This window comes from Blennius ocellaris, assembly GCF_963422515.1.
Source record: "Blennius ocellaris genome assembly, chromosome: 8".
NCBI classification, from domain to species: domain Eukaryota; kingdom Metazoa; phylum Chordata; class Actinopteri; order Blenniiformes; family Blenniidae; genus Blennius; species Blennius ocellaris.
This window is the reverse complement of record NC_137657.1, coordinates 22571259-22591606: the sequence shown is the minus strand read 5'-3', so window position 1 is coordinate 22591606 and position 20348 is coordinate 22571259. Positions and strand designations below refer to the sequence as shown.

Below are 20348 nucleotides of genomic sequence, written 5' to 3'. Positions count from 1 at the left end.
AAGGCTTTTCCACAGAGATGGTTTCTTTTACCTCTCTCTCAACCAGCTGCCTTCTACATCCAGAATGTTAACATTTCTGTCTTCAAAGCAGTGCAGCTGTTCTTTGTGGTGTGAATAAACAGTCTGGAGCAGAGGAGCTAGTCCTCCTGTGTTGGGCCATAGGTGTGTTCAATAGCTGTTTAGTTTGACTAATATAATTGTTATTGCATTCTTGGCTGCATTGTACAGCATACACCAAATTGTGTGAGTGTGGTGTGAGCAGTCAAGGGGATGTACCAGTTTCTGTCTGATGGTGTTACTGGCTTGAAAGACACTGGATGTGATGTCTGTTGAAAATTACAGTTGACTTGATAGCTCTGGAAATTAGAATAATGACAGACAGACATCTGGAGCTGGGACTATATACACACGCGCACGCACGCACGCGCGCGCACACACACACACACACACACACACGCACACACTGGATTCAATTAGATTAAAACAATGGCAACCATTACAAAATCAAACATTTTTAATGATGTGGAGCCACTGCATATTTTTTTCTTTTTTAAAGTTGTACAGCTCTTGTAATTCCCTTAAAAATGTATTTCAGCAGTGTTTAGTTTGAGTAGAGCGAGCCTGGCAGAGACTCTTCAGAACCTTCAGAAAACCACTTAACCATACTTGTCCTCGAGAAGCTCATGTCAGATCTCAGATGTACGTCGCTTTGGATAAAAGTAGCTGGTGAATTAAGTTGTAGTTTTGGAAATATTACAATGCAAATTAAATGTGGGGGAGATAGGATTTCATTAGGAGTTCACCTTGTATATTTCAAGAGCGCTTCATCCTGTTTAGGCTTGAAAACCACAGTGCAGTGAGTACATGAGAAAAATAAGGTGTACAAAAAAAAAAAAATCCAAGCCTCCTCTATATACTAAAGAGGAGCATTTAGCGGCTTCACTCGTGCCCCCAAAATGTCTCTCTTTTTTGTGACTTTGTCATTGTAGCAGCTTTTATTCCAGTTTGTATTGTCAGCAGGTTTTACCTTCACTTTCCCTGATTGTTCGGTTTGTGAGATGTGACACTGACGAGCACCCTGAAAACCTGGAGCTGAGAAATTCTGAACCTGAAGTGCTTGAAGGCAGCTCCACAAAAAAAAAAGACATGGCTGTGTGATCAAAAAGTGTCGGCACTCCAAGTCAGTCTGAGGCTGCTGAAAGCCAAAAACATCTGAAAGGAGACAATGGCCTTTTTTTTTAAACAGGGCTCGGTGATGCCTGCGTTCATTACACAGCTAAACTGAGTGTATACGTATGTCTGTGTGTGTCTGTTCTTTCATGTGGGCACCAGGTACCTTCATCCCGAAGGTTTACCTTCTGACTACACCATTTCAATGATGCTCCGCCTACTTCCTGAAACACCTCAGGAACCCTTTGCATTGTGGGAAATCCTAAACAAGGACAACGAGCCATTGGTGGGACTAATCCTTGACAGTGAGTTTGAATCTCTTGTACTTATTCTTTCCTTTATTTTTGATTGCCTCATAAAACAGTTTGATGAACATTAGTTTACAGTGGTCGCCTGTCAGCAGTGGGATTTGAACCTTTTAACTTCTGAACACAAGATTGCTTCTCTGAGACAGAGAGTTTTAGCTTCTGTTCCCTTCCCTCGCACAGCACAAAGAAGCCAATTTTACTGCTTCTATCTAATGATCTTCTCACCTCATTTATTGCTAAGACTCCTCAATAAATTGAATCATTTTTGTGAAACGTCTGTATTTTCTTTAAATCCTTATTGAACCGGACTGACTTTCGGTACAATGAGAGCCAAGATCTTAAATCCACAGCATCTGATCTTCTGATGCTTCACACTTCGAGGGGAAAGATCACACTTTGATATAGAGCCAAAACAGATGGGACGACACCAGTAACCCTGCCTTCAGATTTACTGTAGTGCAGAGTTTGTGTGAGACTGTGATAAGTGACGCCACATAAACACGGCACAGCAGGTGAACTCGGTTCAGGCGTCATCCTTCAGAGGCGTTTTGGACATCACTGACTTGGAGGAGGACCAGGGCCAACCCCTGACCTGCGGCATAGAGAGTAATACCATCTGGCCTCGATGATTTGGGGACTCCCAGGAGCAGATAACGGATGTTGTTCGGGAAAAATTTTTTTCTGAAAACTCCGCTTTCCCTCTCTGCCTCAGTACACCTGAGCACTGAGGAGAGGAAAATTCGGACATATTTGGCCTTGCTGTATCGTCACTCATTGTTGACAATCACATGGCCTTTCTGCGACATCAATATGTTGTTACATTATATATTATTGATATTCATCCAGGACGTAGAAGTGCCAAACTCTTTCTGTACTTGTGATGCTCTGTTAGAGATTTAGGAAAATGCTACAATAATAAAAAATATTATTGTGTTGAATCAGAAGTTGTTAGAGTCAGTCAATGGCAATGACAGATCACTTCCTTCATTAATCTGTTTCACATTCTTCATATTGTATTACACTATTGAATTTTTTTATAAAAATTTTTTAAATGAAGCATGGTAGGACTTGGTATATGACCTCTAATGACAAGCTGTTAGACAGGAGATTGCCTGAAGTTTTTTACAGGATGAGAAAACGTCAAACTTTTCTCTCCTGCCTCATCACTGTCTCTGCCCCCCAACAGACTCTGGAAAGACGCTGACGTTCTTCAACTACGACTACAAAGGAGATTTCCAGACCGTTACCTTTGAAGGAACAGAAATAAGAAAAGTCTTCCATGGCAGCTTCCACAAGGTCAGGCTTTCAGAAGTGTGTGCTTACAGTTCATCCATCCATCCTTTTCCGATACTGCTTTGTTCAACTCGGGGTTGGAGCTGATCCCAGCTTACAGCGCGTGAAAAGCAGGGCACACAGTTACCCTACACATGTCGTGAGTCCATCACAGGGCAAACACAGATGACAGACAATCACATTCACAATTACTACAGAACAGAACAAAGTGAGAGAGAGGGAAACAAATAACAAGTGGACATCAGACTGTTACCTAATCCGCTCTCTGCAGAGTTTTAGTGTCAAAGATTCTGCAGGAAGGTAGAGAGAGAGAGGACAGGGATGTAATATAACCATACTTCTGGCTGTTTGACGTTAAGTGAAGTGAGAAATATATAATGGACATGTATAAATGTTGTAATCGTATCTTTGGTGAATTAGTGTCAGTCATGTAATGCAGTGTAGAATTAAGTTATACATGATGGCCACAGCAGCACATTTTACATGGTAGTTTAGATTAATGTTCCAATTGGAAGTGTTTTTGAAAGTTACATAAGGTGCAAAGGAGACAAGAAAAATGAGTCATATATAATATCTTGATGGTTAAGGTTTTGTAGAGTTTATTTGGTGTTTATCCAGTCGCTTCTGGGCTGGGATTTTTCTCTTGATCTGTCAGTACTCCTTTGGAGAGTGTGTGTTTGTGTGTCTGTAGCCTCCCTCCTCCTCCTGCTCTTCCCCCTCACCTCATTTTAGTTTATTTTTTAAACCAGTGGAGCGCACAGAGTGGGACTGATTTTATCACCGTTAAAGACATCTCACTGGTCAATCTCTTTCATGAACATAAACAGCAAAGGTGTAATCCGTCCAGCAGAGCTCGTTCTATGTGTACTGTATTTGATTGTCCTAAAAGTTAGGACATGCTGTGTCGAAATGATTATAAAAGGTGAAAACCTGTTTTTGTTGTTGCGCTGAGGTCTGCGACTTTCTGATGACTGTTCCCAGCAGAGACAACATTGTTTGTCCTCCCAACTCATTTACAGACATAGACTTTTCACGTTTACCTCGATGACTGGGATTATAGCCAAATGTTCTTATGGAAATGATGTTGTGTCAAATTAGCCTGACTGAATGAAAATGGCAAACTTTGACGATATTCCCTCAACAGAAGACAATTTTCTGCTCACTTGAGAGGAGAAAGTGTTTTGAGGAAAAACAAAAATGATTATAGATTAAACAGTGATGCAAATGCCTCCACAGAATAAATAATGACATTGATTTGGCCTCAATAGGCCTCGTAAATGACTAATGCGTATTGCAAAAGATTTTGGCATGAAATTTCAACGCGAGCTGACATGAAATGAAAACAACAACTTGCAGAATGCCAATCAGTTCTTCACAGACCTGTTCTTAACTAAACTTCAATGTATTTGCTTCCACTGAGCTGATTGAAATGGTAATCTGTACGCATTGTTATGTTAAATTTGAAAACACTGCCTTGATAAATGGATGGGAATGTAACTTGAAAATTAATGTCGTCCAAGGCACATTGTTTGTGGACAGTCTTTCTGCGGAACTGCTGTTGTGCAGATCCACTGTGGATTCCTGCCAAATACAAACCAACCGCAGCCCACCAACACATCATCTTTCTTTATCTCAATTTTCAAAATGTCAGGGAGTAGCTGTCCATCATCCCCTGCGTCTTTTGTCTCCTCCATTGTTATTTTGTCTTTCTGATGGCGAACACGACAATATTCATTGAGGGACCAGATGCAGGGAGCTACCCGACCAGAGGAAGTGTTCGTCTCCGATTAGACAGGATGACAAGTGAATAAGAGGGAGTGTCTGTGAGCGTGGGCATGTTTGTGTGTCTGTTATAAAGGGATTACCATATGAAGACGCCTCGCACGGAAACACCCAGAAGGATTTGTCTCACACATGCACACAAACTGAGTGAGGCAGAGCAGAGAGAGAGGTGAAGGAAGGGGAAAGGAGAACAGAAAACAAATAGACATAACAGTGATGATTTTAAGACTGGAAATGCAGATGGAGAAAGGAGAAGTGAAAGTTATCTCACATGGTGCTAAGACCCTTATTATTCTCCAGATTTGAACTTTATTTGTGTGTTTTCTGCAATAATTAAATACCTCAACTTTAAAACTTATGAGTATTATTTAAAGTTGTCCAAAAAACACTTTTGTCATACAATTAATCAATGATGTGATTTAAATTTTTGTCGATTTCTAAATATATATGTGATTTTTACGACGGATCTAGGAAAACTGATAGCTTTCGCCAAGAAGAAGAAATAGATAATGAGAAAAAAACGCTGCAGTTTTGAACTAATGTCTGTTTGGGGGACGACGGAAGCCTAGATCGTTTCTAAAAAGGGAAAGCTGAGGTAGAGGTTTTGTGGCTGATAAAATATTACAGTGGTGACATCTGATTTCCTGATTATTAAGCCAGATAGCTGCAAAAATGTCAACACCGTCTAATGTGATTGGAGTTTTGTCTGGTGTCTGGTGTATTTTCATGATATTAGTCTTTTACGCTATCTCAGAGGGGGTTTTACCAGCTGCTGTTCTTCTCCAGTCTTATTATTTAAGGGGAAGATAATTTACAGCGCAGAAGAGTGGAAATACAGCACAGAAGCTCACAGACACTTTCTGTTGTTGTTAATGAGCCACTTGGGATAGTGTGAAGAAATGACATTATTCACTCACGCCTCAGCAACTAAGACTTTACCTGTCTGTAAACGTGTGTGTGTGTGTGTGACTCAGTATAATCGATCTTTTGCGCCAGTTTATCAGGGTGCACATACTACAGATACTATGCTCCAGATGATCAGTTCAGAAATTATTCTAAGACATAATATCTTATAATAAAGTCCATAAAATAAAGTTGTGGGATGCCAGCTGAGGAAAAGATTGTCACCATGACAACAGCATCTCTGCTGAAGTGTCATCTGTCAACAGGCCAAGAGTTGTTATTTTTTGTTCTGGTAATATTTATATTATTTTCAAAGTGTAATGCTTGGTTGGTTTATCATCTCATTGTCAACATTGAGGATTGTCAATTTTGGTTTCTCATACAGGCCAATGCTCGCATTCAAACTGTTCGGAAATACAGAATCAATAAGCTTTATGAAAATATGCGTGGATGAGCCTAAATCCAATCTTTAGGATCATTTGAGGAGCATTCTAACTTTAATCCCCCCGTGAATTATACCAAAGTGTTTATTTATATCATATTCAGTTTCTATTTTAAGGAAAACGCCTGAAATAGTTTCCAGTTGTTGTGGATGTAGAGTTTCTTCTTTGACCTGTTTTGTTACTCACGAGTAAAAAATGCACATGACAGCTGTAAAGTTAGTCATGAAACACCAGACACATCTTCATCTGGAATCCAACTTTTGTTTGAAATACTTATTTTTTACAACCGTTCCTAAGGCGTGGTTCTTTTCTGAGCTTAACGGAGAAACAGAGACCCAGTGAACTGAAGGGATTTCTTTTAAGTGAAAGTGACCAGTTTGTTTTTGGTGGATTAGCAATTAAATGAGATTTGATGGTTTATAAAGCGCTGACTGCAGGACATAGGAAAAGAACACACACACACACACACGCACACACACACACACACGCACACACACACACACACACACACACACACACACACACACACACACACACACACACACACACACACACACACACACACACACTGTACACAAGTTCAAAGAGAACGAACGATGCACACATGAATTAAATGCTAAAAGAAACAGTCATACATGATTTAAGCCTGCGGGCACACACACACACACACACACACACACACACACACACACACACACACACACACACACACACACACACACGCACACACGGTTCAAATGCCAGTCAGAAACATCTGCATCAGCAGAAATACTGATAGCCTCCTCTTCTTCATCCCATATTATCTCACAGTGTTACAAAAACTGCATGCAGGTATGTAAGCGTGCATGTGTGTGTGTGTCACTTTTCCAGTTTCATCATTGTAGAGGCCTTACTTTATTCTGAGAGGTGAGATAAATTGAACGTGTTCATTCAGTCTCTCCCTTTCTTTTAAACATTAATATTGATAGCTCGGCGGCACGGGCTTTTTGATATCAAGGTAGCACAGAGCAGTTATTAAAGCTGTGAGATTACTACAAAATCCTGTGTGCACAGATAATGTGGTACTGTCAGTCCGACAGAGGAACAGCCGTTTGTCTTTTGTCTGAGAAATGAAAATTCAGATCGAGACAAAAATAAAGCCATCTGTTGACAAAGAGATACAAACGAATGAGGTTCTTTATATTGCTGAAAGATACGACTGATGCTTAGGACAGCAGCAGGAGTAGAAAACAGAGGAGTGTGAATGTTTATCTGTGTGTGCGTGTGAGAGAGAAAGGAAGGAACAGCATTGGGATAATTTAGCTTGTGCTGGCAGTAGTATTAACTGTGGACGGCTTGGGCCGGCCAACTGACCTGCCAGGAACAGCAAAAGGCAGAAAGCATTATACTGGTTCTATTTCGACCTCACTTTTTGTCACTGGGGCTTTTGTTTTTCTTTTCTTTTCTTTTCTTTTCTTTTCTTTTCTTTTCTTTTCTTTTCTTTTCTTTTCTTACATTGGCTAATTAATCTTAATTATTTTGAGGGCTTGCCTCATGTCGGCCTTGTTGCTTCTCCAGTTTCCAAAGAGAGAAACACTTTTGCAGAAAATCTGCTCCAATGTCACCTTTTCATGACTAAACAAACATGAAAAACCCTTTCATTATTGTTTTCAATTTTTTTTTGTACTAAGTACAATGGGCTCGTATATAAGTGGAAATAGACTTGTTGTAAGATGGTGCCATTCACATGACATGGAAACATTGTGTTTCAGCAACTCCATGAAAAATTGTATTTTCCAAACATTTGGGACAGCGCCAATTTTTACCATTGCGTAGTGTCCTCCTCTTCTTGTTTCAACTGTCTACAAACATCTGGAAAGTGAGGGAACCAATTAAATCATTTTTGTGAGAAGAATGTCATTTCATTCTTGTCTGATGTAAAATCCTCGCTGCTCAACAGCTCCGGGTTTTCTTGATTGAACTTCGAGAAAAAAAGCAGCATTTCTGGTTTGTGTTCACTTACGATTTCTTCTTTGCATAATCAGCCTAATCTTTAGTCTTGTATTTTGCATGTACTGCGTTCTTCAGGACAAAAGATTCATCTGACCCTTGGTGATAACAGGGACAGGCCAAAAATCCATCAGATTAGATTACATTAGTATTGCCATCTGCACAGGTTCCAAAACAGTAACATACAAAAATGCCACTGTATGTGTACCCTTATAGCCAGCCGTACAAATAAAGAGTGATTTATGAAGGTACAAAAATATAGATATGGAACAGAAACACAGAGAAGGGATATAAAAACGGCAAAAAGAATGTGCTCGTCTTGTAAATTAAAAACACTATTAAAAAAGTACCACAATTCACATAAATATAACATATAAAATGCAAATAAAATCTCCACTATACAGAGACTCTCTAAACTGCAATAGAGTATACAAAGTAATAAATTACAAAAAACAAACCAACAAAAAACCATGATCGCATATTGTTACTGTTCTCCGTGGAACACAGAGTTATTACACAAAGTGCACACAGTCAACAGGAAAATCAGGATCAATGATCTTATTGACAGTGTTTTATACCTTACACAAGTGTGCCGGACACACACACACACACACACACACACACACACACACACACACACACACACACACACACACACACACACACACACACACACACACACACACACACACACACACACACACACACACACACAAACTCCTATGAGCTATGTTGAGCCACCCAAAAAAACACAAAAAAATGCTCCTCTTGATGTTTTTAATACCCCAGAGCACCACCGTTTTTGTTATACCTGTCCTAACTGTTTTGAGCTGCGTGGCTGCTTTCAACTTTATTCATAAAGTGATAAATTGTCTAACCTCCATGTCTGATATGTATGTGTTTAATTGATTTTCAGTCATTACATCCTGTTTTGGTTTTTTTGTTTATTACATCTTTCATATCGTCCAAACCTTTCAGAAATTCATGTTGATCAGGCTGTTTTATATAGTATTAAAAAAAACATTCTTGTGAAACAATTTAATAAAGCAAAATGTGTCACTTTCTGCAAATAAAGTAACCAAAAAAATACTTTTTTACCAATAAAGCTGCTGGTGTGCTGCTGGTGTGCTGGTGTGCTGGTGTGCTTATTCAGATTTCCTGCAGGCAAAGTGAAAGATCAGAGGACGATTTCAATCACTGCTTGTTATGAAGAAACGTCTAGAAAATCACACTGAGTCACTACTGCTGCAGAAAACAGAGAGACTTGGTTCTCTGGAGTGGGACTGGCATTAACACATACCAACACAGGGAAATCTATGCGTTCATACAACGTAAATATTTTCGTGCTCTTTATTCACTCCCCAACCACTAATCTTAACTGAAACCACTAAATGGCACAAAATGCTGGTAAAATGTCTGCACCTCTGAGGATTTCCATCATCTTTCATATCATGAAAGTGCAACACACGCACACACACACACACACACACACACACACACACACACACACACACACACACACACACACACACACACACACACACACACACACACACACACACACACACACACACACACACACACACAACGCACACACACACACACATAACGCACACACACACTCATCATGAGCAGCGAAGTGTGCAGAATGGAGGATGAGAACAGAAAGTCATTATAAAGCAGCCATTCAGACGTCAGCTGAGAAATGGGCTCTGACACTCGAATATGAACTTTGTCTAACTTCACATTTTTCATGTGTGTGTGCATTTGGAAGTATGTGCACTGAGCACATACTTTGTCTTTCTGAATTGTTTTACCGCAGGTACGAATGAGCAGAATACTCATAGAAAATGTTGCATAATGGTAAAACATACAGGTACTAATAGTCTAGTTTATTACTGTCCTTCACTGGGATGCAGACCTCTTTGCTCATTAACTTTGCGAACGGTTGAATTTCACGGTTCGTAGCTCTGGCAGCGGTTTCCTCTAAGGAGGCAGTTTCAGCTTGCGGGCGTCCGGCACTCCGGCTGAATGTGGTAATAGGATTGGGTGTCGATGCTTTTAGGCTGTGTTTATTATCGAAAAACACACAAACATACACAAAGGAAGTCGTTGTCGCTGCGCTTAGTAAAGAGATGGCCCGGAGTTGAAACACTCTTGGGAAATAAATGCACGCAGGGGAGTTGCATGTTTTGCATTTCTAATACAGGCTATTCTCACCCTGTCATGCAGCTTCATGTAACCATCAGCAAGACATCGGTGAAGGTGGTGTTGGATTGTTCTGTGGTCGGGGAAAAGCCCGTCAGCGCTGCCGGGAACATCACCACTGATGGTACAGAGATCCTAGGACGGATGGTTCGGTCCAGAGGAAGACGAGACGGCTCTGCTCCAGTCAGTATGAGTAACTGTTTGCACACACACATGTGAGATAACCATCAACACGCTTATCAAGCTGAGCAACAGAGCAGAGGTAGCGGAGGGCTGGAGCATTTTAAGAATTGGTAAAGATCTGAAGTGTTGGATGCCAAAATGACTTTAAACTCTGCTTCAATAGTTTTTCTCCGATCGCAATGCTGCCAATGCGTTTGACACTGTAGAATAAATCACATTTAGTCAATTAAATCATCATCATCAGGCTGTTAAAACTGCCCCCTTTTTTTTTACAAATAGAAATCATCAGCAAGGCAGGTGTATGAGAGTGAGAAAAGAGAGAGCAATTATAGCCTGCAAAATGGCAACCATAAATATCTGCAACCGTTTCAGTGAGTGACTCTGTGGGAGTTCACTTGATATATTTCAAGTGGAAATGCTCAAAGTGTTTATACTGTGGTGAGATGTTCTATGGCCAGACACTCAATTTAGGCAAACACAAGAAGACAACAGAGGAGATGGATGCTGGAAAATGCTGCATGAACCAGTTTAATTTAACCAGGTTAAACCCAGAACTCCAATATAGCTGGTCTTCTCTGGTGGCCGGTGGATATGTCTTAAGAAGAGAGTTGTCTGTTTTTGATAAGCTGTGCCACCCCCACCACCTGCTGCCGGTCCTTCATTCAAAAAATGAGACTTTTGCATCAACTACCACCAGATGGTCATTAAACCTGAGTTTTGAGCCTTTTTTATTTCAAATGAACCAATAAACAGTTTTACTTCTAAGCTTCACAACAACAAACTGCACGTCCTTCTATCATTAGACTTTTAGATTCAGATTGATCTGACCACTCAGTAGTGATTATCCGTGGATCATTGGCATTTTATTATATTTTAATAAACCTACATTGTATTTTACTGTATCACAATAACTATTTATTGTGATATTTTCTTAGGGATTCAAACAGTCAGCTCAAGATTTCTGTCAATCTGGGTCCAATCATTACACTGCCTGTAGGACACGCATTTCTTTAGGTTTCTCAATATTAGTTCCAGATTGAAGGTACTGGACCAAAACCCCTCCATGGTGTTGCAATCGAAGGACGATTTATTACTGCAATAATATCATTTTACACAGGCTGCAAGGCTGCCCTTCACTCTTCAGGAATTAAAAACATTGAACTCAAATTTCCATTTATCATCTTATATTTCCCTGTTTAATTGGCCCACTTACAGTGCTTATCAATCACTTACAATTGATTAGATACAGGGTGATTGAGGACTTGTCTTTTACTTCAACTTAAATCAACTGAAATATCAAAATCAGATTTGATGTGCCTTTTAACCAAACAATGACTCTGTTGCTGTTTTGAGAATAACACCAGGCAGTGTGTCGCACACACTTGAAGTTATCAGGAATAATGACAGTAGTCATGAAGCAGTTGCTCAAAGAAAAGCAACCACTTATTGCCAGGTTTTCCTTGCACTGAGAGAATCTCCTCCAACAGTGATGTGTGTGTCTGTGGAACATGTATTCGACTCCCAAGTTAAAAGACAAAGCAGTTTTACAAGAATTTAATCCAACAGTGACTTTTCATATAGTTTATTGATGTATTGATGTATTGATGTGTGTGTGTATTCTGTTTAACAGAGCCTCTTTTCTGGATGGTGAGCTCAAATCTGCCCCTCGACCAAAATAAACAGCATGGGTTTTGCAACGCCCTTCAGCAGTTTAGATGCTCAACTTAAGAAATAAATCAGACCGTGACCTAATTTTAGGCAGGCAGAGAGCCTCCAGAACATTCATTTGTTTATTAAAGCTATCAGCCACACTTCATGTTTCTATCTTCCAGCAGAATTCCATTAAAGCTTGTGAGCAGACAAGCTGTTTGGCCCCTTGTTTCACCACAACAGCAAAACTTCACAACCTACGTGGAAGATATCACACTTCTGATGAGGCCTTCTAATGTTTTAATGTGCATTTTCAAACATGTTAATAGTGTGTGTGTGTGTGTGTGTGTGTGTGTGTGTGTGTGTGTGTGTGTGTGTGTGTGTGTGTGTGTGTGTGTGTGTGTGTGTGTGTGTGTGTGTGTGTGTGTGTGTGTGTGTGTGTGTGTGTGTGTGTGTCTACAGTTCCAGCTCCAGATGTTTGACATCATCTGCAGCACATCCTGGGCCAGCAGAGATAAGTGTTGCGAGCTGCCAGCTTTGGTAACAAACTTAAACACACACTCTCAGTCCACTCTGTGAATATTATAGCTTTTAACACCCGATGGATGAATTCAGCTGCGATACGAATTTCTTATTGGAGTCAATTTTGTTTATTCTGATAGTAATTCACATAATTTGCATATTGAATTCTGACCCTTTCATATTTAAATTCCAGTCAAAGCACCGATTATTAACTTATACATTCAAATACTCAATACAAACTCAGTGACCACTTACATGCAAATGCAAAAACTGTTATGTGTACCAGCATGTGGTTGCTGATCAAATATGTGCAATAACTCTGTGGTTCTGTATCAAGCTGGAGTATTACCACTGTGCACTGAATTGAGCTTTGGTTATTTATTAATTTACAGATTATATATTTCGTGACAAGAAGACTTATTGTCAAGAAATGTATGATCAGACAAATCAGCATTTAATGAGTAATAGAGAGCTTATCTTAAAACATTTTTAAATCTACATTCTTATTGCATATGTAGCTTCCATGCAGTGCAATGACCGGAGAATTCTGGGTCATTGCTTTCAGCTTATTGTAATCAATCATTTGGAAGGGAGTCAGTACTCAGAGCAACCACACAAACACTGAATATACCGTCCTATAAATGTATTACTCATATAAACATCCTTGACAAGTTTTGACATTATCTTGTTCGTTGACAAAATCAAGGAGTGTTTATGTGACAGTTTCAGTGATTTTTCCTATGTGTGGAGTGAATCTTAACCCGGTGTGTCTCACACTAACTCTGTGCACCATGTGTGCCTATGTTTTCCTTTCAGAGGGTTGAAGAGCAGTGCCCTCCTATGCCTCATGCCTGCACCTGCTCTCAGGACAGCAAAGGCCCTCCGGGACCCTCTGGACCACCTGTAAGAACATTTGGACTTGTGTATTCTTTAATTTAGTTTCACTGCAATCAAGAGTGACGAGTAAAGAGTTTTTTTTTTTTTAATGTTTTTTCTCTTTTATTAAGATCCTTTCTGAGTCTTTTACTCGTAGACGTGTACCTATCAGAAGTGAAAAAGTGTGGCTACTAAATTTAAACAATTTGACAGCATATTGAAATTCCTCTGGAATTTGTGAGTGAACATTAAGTTCTGTTGAATTTAGTGGTTTTTCACTAGGTTAATCCTCAAACATCCAAACATCAATCCATCCATCCATCCGTCCATCCATCCATCCATCCTCTATGCAGCTTCATCTTAAGTGTTGCAGTTGCAGGTGTCTGGATCCAGCCAATCCCAGCTGCCTATGGGTAAAGGACAGGCACACTCTGGACAGGTTGTCAATCCATCACAGAGTAACACAAGAGGACAGACAATTTCACACACATTCACACCTGCAGGCAATCTAAGGTTACCAACTGACCTTAAATGAAAACGAAATAAAAACGTGCATTATGGGACTCGAACCGGGGATTATCTTGCTGTAAGGCAAAAGCAACTACCACTACACCAACCTGCAGCCCACATTTAAAAATAGGAATACAAGCTGTTCTAACTGTTGTAAAAGAAATCCACCAAATAGAAAGATGTAAAAACTCTTATAGAAGACTCAGCCAACTTACAGTGTCCAACAGGACAACTCATTGCCTTGCTGACACAGTCTGTACATTTTCAATTATTCACACTAAATGTCTCCAGTTTACCTATTAATGACAAAAAATAAAAAGGAAGAAAAAGTTGGGTGTTGCAGGGAGAGTAGAGTTGTGCATGTTGGGCATCTGTATTCCTCTCACGCCGGAGCAGGTTAAAGCGAACGGAGGCTCTGAGATGAAAGCAGCTAAACGAGCTCATTCACAGCCTGAGACAGTTCGTTTAGATTCCCTCTTCTTTTTCTTTTTCCCCCCTTTTCCTCTCCATCTCTTTCTTTTTTCACCAGTTGCCTTTCTTTGCCTTCCCTTTCGGGTACTAAGGGGATGAGAGGGGTGTGGAGCGACACTGCTGTGGTTTGAGAAAGTAATTATGGGATGATTTCATTTATCACAGCCTCTCGATTTTCCTCCCTGCCTGACGAGTCATATCTACTTACTCATCTGTAATGTTATATCCACATGATGCAGCCCTCCAGTCGAGCTCTATACATTTGTTTTCGTCCCTGTTATTCGTCATTAATGCCCTATTTCTGCAACATAGACATTTATTATATTTTCCTTATTCACATAGTACGAGCAGTCTGAATGGACTTTGTTCATTCACGAAATAAGCAATAATTTGATGCGACAACAAAAATTGAAGTATTTTTCTAATTTAGTTTTGTGCTATTGTTTGTTGTGTTTCCTTCACATGTCTCCATCCTTGTTGCCTCCATCTCTCAATGCCTGCAGATCAATACAGCAAAGCAAATATCTTTCAGCTTTTGTGGTTATTTTTCTTTTCCTTGTTCTGTATTTTCCCTTTGTGTTACCTTCACCTCATGGCAATGCTTTAGTTTTTTTCCTCCTCTTTTTATTATCACTTTATGTCTCTATGTCTGTCAGTCTGTCTGTTAGTTTCTCGCTGTGGCCTCAAATGGGCCTCTTAAATCACAATTTAACTGCAGCATATGGGCGCAGATGAAGGATTTAATGGCAAAATCATAGCTGCCTTTGTGCTGAAACTGCCCACTGTAGGAGGATTTTGAGGCAGGAGGAAGAGGTACTGACTTTATCCTTCTTCAAACAATATGTGTATGCGACAATACATGTATGTTATTCCCTGTGGCAGACCGGCGTCCCACACACACCAAACTTCAAAAACATGCCAGTAAACAATGGATTAAAAAAAAAATCCCTCATAAATACAGTGGGAATCCATGAAAACTGTGTTTATGACAGGATACTGCCATTAAACAGCACATCCCAAAATTATCAAAAGAGACTGCAAACAGTCACATTTCCCATCCAATGCTCAATAAGAATACTTGTTTAAAGTCTCAGATTAGATAGATCATATATATTAGTCGTCTCCGTTTGTCTACCAGAGGGGATACAAGTAAAGGAAGTAATTCAATTTTGATGTGCAAATGAAAGTAAAATAAATCCTTGAGAAATTCCTTGTATAAAAGTAAAAATGAATTTAAAAATGTTTTTGAAGGCATCTTGAGCCTTTTCAGGTTGATGGTGGCATTATATGTACAGACATGCAAGCACACACACATTATAATTATTGTTAATATGATACGTTGGCATTGTGGATAAACCAGCTTAATCATGAGTAATGACAGAGCTCATGATTTACTTGCATCATAGTTTTGATCCAGAAACTGGATTATTTTCTGAATAATTAAAAACAAAAAGACACTTGGCTGTACTTTGTATAAAACACTACGAATCGTCCTTATGGAAGTTAAAGCAAGTAAAGATCCAGTTTGAAGAATGTAAGTAGAACATAATGCAGATATATGTGTTTTAATTATTGTGTTATATTATAAATACAGTAAGTACAGACACCTGAAAGCTTAAGTATATTCACTTCTAAAATCTACTGAGATGTGACAGTGATCCATCAAGCAGGCTGGTGGTTATCAGAGGTGATTATTCATAGAAATGTTGTTCCTTTCTTGTAAGAACTTGCCTTCACTGTTGGATATACATCTTTTCCTGCATTACACAGCAGCACACCTCTTCAGCTCTGAGTTTGAGACATGGTTGAAATAGAATTGATTGCCACCACTGGATCACCACAACAATCTGTGCAACCTGACTTGGCACAGTCGCAGCTTAATATTGAACATCAGCCCACAATCAATCTGATATTTAGAGAAACGAGACATGCTCAGCCCGCAATTTCCTTTTGTTAAAACCAAGCGGTGCCCATGCTGTTTGAGATTCAAGCATTATTTAAAACATGTAAATTTGGTCTCAGCATCAAATTGCTCAGTTAAATCATAATAACTGTGTTATTTTTTTAAATATTTCCATTAAATGTTGGAGGAAATATCCAGACATAATTGTCTGTATTATCGATGTTGGAAGCCAATTTCAACTTCTCTGCAGGTTTAATTTTGCCTCCACCAAGTCATATTCACATGTTGTTCAGAAGACCACAACAAAGAAAATGTCTAAATTGACAAACACTTAGTTGTGTACCTCATAATACAAGTGCAAACAGCAACTGTGGTACTTGAGTTTCCTTCCATTGTCCAAAAACATACTTCGGGTTAATTGTTAAATCTAAAAGTGTCCGTATGTGTGTCTGTGTGTCACTGTCTTTTTCTCCATGCTTGTCCTGTGATGGACTGTCTGAAGTCGTCTACTTTTGCCCCACATTAGATGGGATTGGCATCCTTGTTTCTGGTGGTATAAAAGATGGATATCGATCAAATTCTTTTAGGCCTGTGGAGCCATTTACTCCAGGTGATAGGTGATGGAAAAGGTACAAACACCGGAGCTGGATGAGCTGGTTCAATGACACAGATTAAGGAAAATAACTAAAACTTTATTTTTTCCATTACTACTAGGTTAAAATGAGGAAAAATCTAAAAATAACCTAATTTACTCATTATGGAATACATTACCATGTGTGCATCAGTCTATCAATGGTTGTGGAAATAAAACATTCTAAAATGTCTTAAAGAAAACATTTAATCCAATAACAAATTATGCATTTGCCTGATATTAAAAACCAAATAAACCTCAATATGAAAAATAGATGGACATCCCCTTTAAAATCCCTCTGCTCTTGTCCCTGTCTGAAGGAGGAACATTGCCGTCCCCTTGTCCTTGGGGAGATCTATTTAAGCAAACACGGGAAGAGGATTTATCCCGAATAGGCCAACGATCAGCAGATGTGGGTTGTCTGTCCCTGGATAAACCTCGGGGCTTGAGGGGTCAGCCCAAGGTTTACAGCTTCAGACTGTCGCTGTTCCTCACAGATGCAGTGTAATAAAACGCAGAACTCGAAGAGGCAATTTGCCGCATCGATCGGCTTTGGACTTCGTCCATCATACTCATAATCTACAGTATGTAGAACACAGACATGTGCAGTTCTACTTTTACTACATTGTTAGGCATGAGCTACAGTTTCCATGTTCGGAGACATTCTGTATTTTATTTTTTTCATATGGGTTTCTTATCCATTACTCTTTCTGAGCACACAGTGTGCAAATGTGGGTGATGTTCTGTTGTTACAGTGTGTTCGGGGTCTGTGTTTCAGGGTGGTCCAGGCATTAGGGGAGCCAGAGGAGACAGAGGAGAGCCAGGAGTGACGGTGTGTACAATCCGCTCAAATCCTACGACACCACAGCACTTCGTAAAGTCTCAAATAATATCTATTTCGGTGCACTTTGGTGGAACATGTTCCAAGCTTTGGAGGTTGACAGCAATACTGCTCCAAGGACTGAATTTCACAGGTCAAATTTTGGTGCACGCTGTGGTGAGAAGCTGGTGGGAAATAATCCGGGTATGGTCGTCGCCATAAATCAGAGGTGCCAGCAAATTTTCTGTGATTTCTGGGTGAATAAATTGCCCATTGAAGCCTGAAAAATCAATATATCCTGGTTGACACCTCAATAATAACACCTCGTTTAGAGCTTTGTGGTTTCTCTTGGCAAAGTTCAGTCTGACTGAGCGCTACAGGGGGCTAAAGGAGGGTCAGTTTACAACTTGTGGCGAGCAGATCCTGCTCCGCTCAATAAAAATGTTTTTTTCTTTTCATTTTACTAATGGTGGCTTCCAATGGTAACACAGCTTCTGTTTAACCTGGTACTTAGTTGATAAATGCATAGACATTAGAGAAAAGGTCTGTTTGATAGTGCATGCCACTCTTCGATGTTCATTCCCCGTACCATTAGGATGAAAAAGAAAATCGCAATTGTAAAAAATAGGATATTTAATTCGATTGATGCTGTTAAACAGACATTTTGATAAATGACACATAAGGGTGTTCATCTACTCCAACTTTAAAATTCTGAAGTCTTTGAATATCTACTAATCACCATATGGGGTTTTAGTTTCCAGGAATTTCAATGTGTTCCTGATAAAGGGTTAAAGCAGGGCACCAGTCACCACTACACACAAATGTCAGCAAAGTTTACAACCCATGCAGCTGTACCAGTTAGTACAAGCCCTAACACATTTGGATTTTTTTTATTTTTTAAATCCAAATACTTTCCGAGTCCCTCTGAGTGTAATTTAATCTGAACATTAAAAAATGTTTTCAGGCTTTTCTCCTTTGCGAGGAATGGCATGGGTTTTGATACTTCTGCTGAAACACCGCTGGGCTTCCAATTAGGAATGCGAGACTGTTCATCTCGACTGTGTGTCCCACTCTGACTTTGCTGAGTGGCAGTGGATCGAGTGCCTTGTGTGAAGGGGCCCAGTCACAACTGATAAGTTAGAATATTTTGCTCAAAATTCAAGTAGAGAACAATCTCATGAAAAGCTTCTCCAACAAAGAATTTGTTGTCACGACGAATGGAAACATGTTAGATTTGAAGTACTTCAGGGTACACTAAATTGCATGAATCTTCCATAGGACATTCATCATCAATCTGAATATATTTTACCTGATGTGCCATTTACACATCAATGGAGCTTTGCCACTGCAAGGACACAGCATGCCAGCAGTGGAATAATGGAATATTATATTGTCATCCAGATAAGTTTATTTGTTTGAAAGATACAAAAAGAAATTACCAAATTTGTCAACTTACCCAATAAATGGTTAATACATGCTTGCCAGATCGCTCCTGTTGTAGTCTGGAGCGCTGGAGCTTCAGCCAAGTGTATTTTACCAGCTGCATTATGAGACATGCTGCTCCATGAACTCATCCTTACTCATTTTTGCTAATCCTTCCGAGTGAATTATTTATTAAGCACTGAATAACGGATTGTTCAGTTACGAAAATAAACCTGTTAGTCATTTAAATTTCAGGCGTCTTTTGTTGGATTGAACTTCTTAGGTGATTTGGTGCCGTCGTTATGTGATACCTTAGTTAAACACGACATAAGGCATTTCAGTTCAGTGTTTGTTTTCATTCTTGGTCCATTCATGTACATACATCCATGGTTTCTTTTGATTGTTTGGATGGATAAGAGAGACATGAACCTGGCAACTGCCGGGTTGAGTAGTAAAACAATAAATACAGCTGGAGTATTGATTACTTTGGCGACGACTGCTGAGCCAACAAGCTACAAACACAGAGAGTCAGTGGTGGTTTGCGGGAATTCCTCTTTTCTGACTCCCACTGTAGGAATTGTCTGTCTGCAGCTCATACACAGGGATCAATGAGCCGCCACACCAGCAATACTCCAACTGTAGATGGATGGACAAGAGTCTAAACCAACATCCTGCTGTAAATCTTATTGTCAACGCCGCCAGTAGTTGTAAACCGTCTCCAAGCATTGAGCCATGAGGTTAAATGGAGGCTGAACCTGGTGGACTTTATGCTGAATTGGGGTAGATCATGAGCAAATGAGTCCATTAATTCACAGGCAGTGTATATACGACGGACAATCTTCAGTTATTATTCCTTATACTTATAAGAAGAGCTCAGAATTGCAGCACTGAGGCTTTGAAATTGCCATGTATATTTGATATGTTTAGATCTGCACCTCTGAACCTGGAGGGACCCTCTGGTGTCATGTGATAAGAGCTATAATAAGTTATTATAACTAATGACGGCTCTTAAAACCTGCTTCTGCTTCTGAGTGGTGACTCTTCCCTCAGCGCCTTCCCTCTGAGGCTGAGCTATTTTGTCACACACACACACACACACACACACACACACACACACACACACACACACACACACACACACACACACACACACACACACACACACACACACACACACACACACACACACACAGGACAGAGAGCAGACTGAACAATGCAGGAGCAATTCATCACAGATCCGCTGAACAATTAGAAGACAAACTTG

General features: G+C 39.8%; 1 protein-coding gene across 3 annotated transcripts in view; it reads left to right on the top strand.

Moving 5' to 3' along the window:
- The window catches only part of col14a1a (collagen, type XIV, alpha 1a), a 144597-nt gene that overhangs the window by 89186 nt on the left and 35063 nt on the right, over positions 1 to 20348 (top strand). For all 3 annotated transcript variants that reach the window (XM_080501030.1, XM_080501029.1, XM_080501028.1), the window contains 6 exons: positions 1333 to 1475; positions 2665 to 2774; positions 10121 to 10279; positions 12392 to 12469; positions 13268 to 13354; positions 17621 to 17674. In XM_080501030.1, coding sequence (XP_080357156.1) covers positions 1333 to 1475; positions 2665 to 2774; positions 10121 to 10279; positions 12392 to 12469; positions 13268 to 13354; positions 17621 to 17674 — 631 coding nt within the window. The remainder of the gene's footprint in view (positions 1 to 1332; positions 1476 to 2664; positions 2775 to 10120; positions 10280 to 12391; positions 12470 to 13267; positions 13355 to 17620; positions 17675 to 20348) is intronic.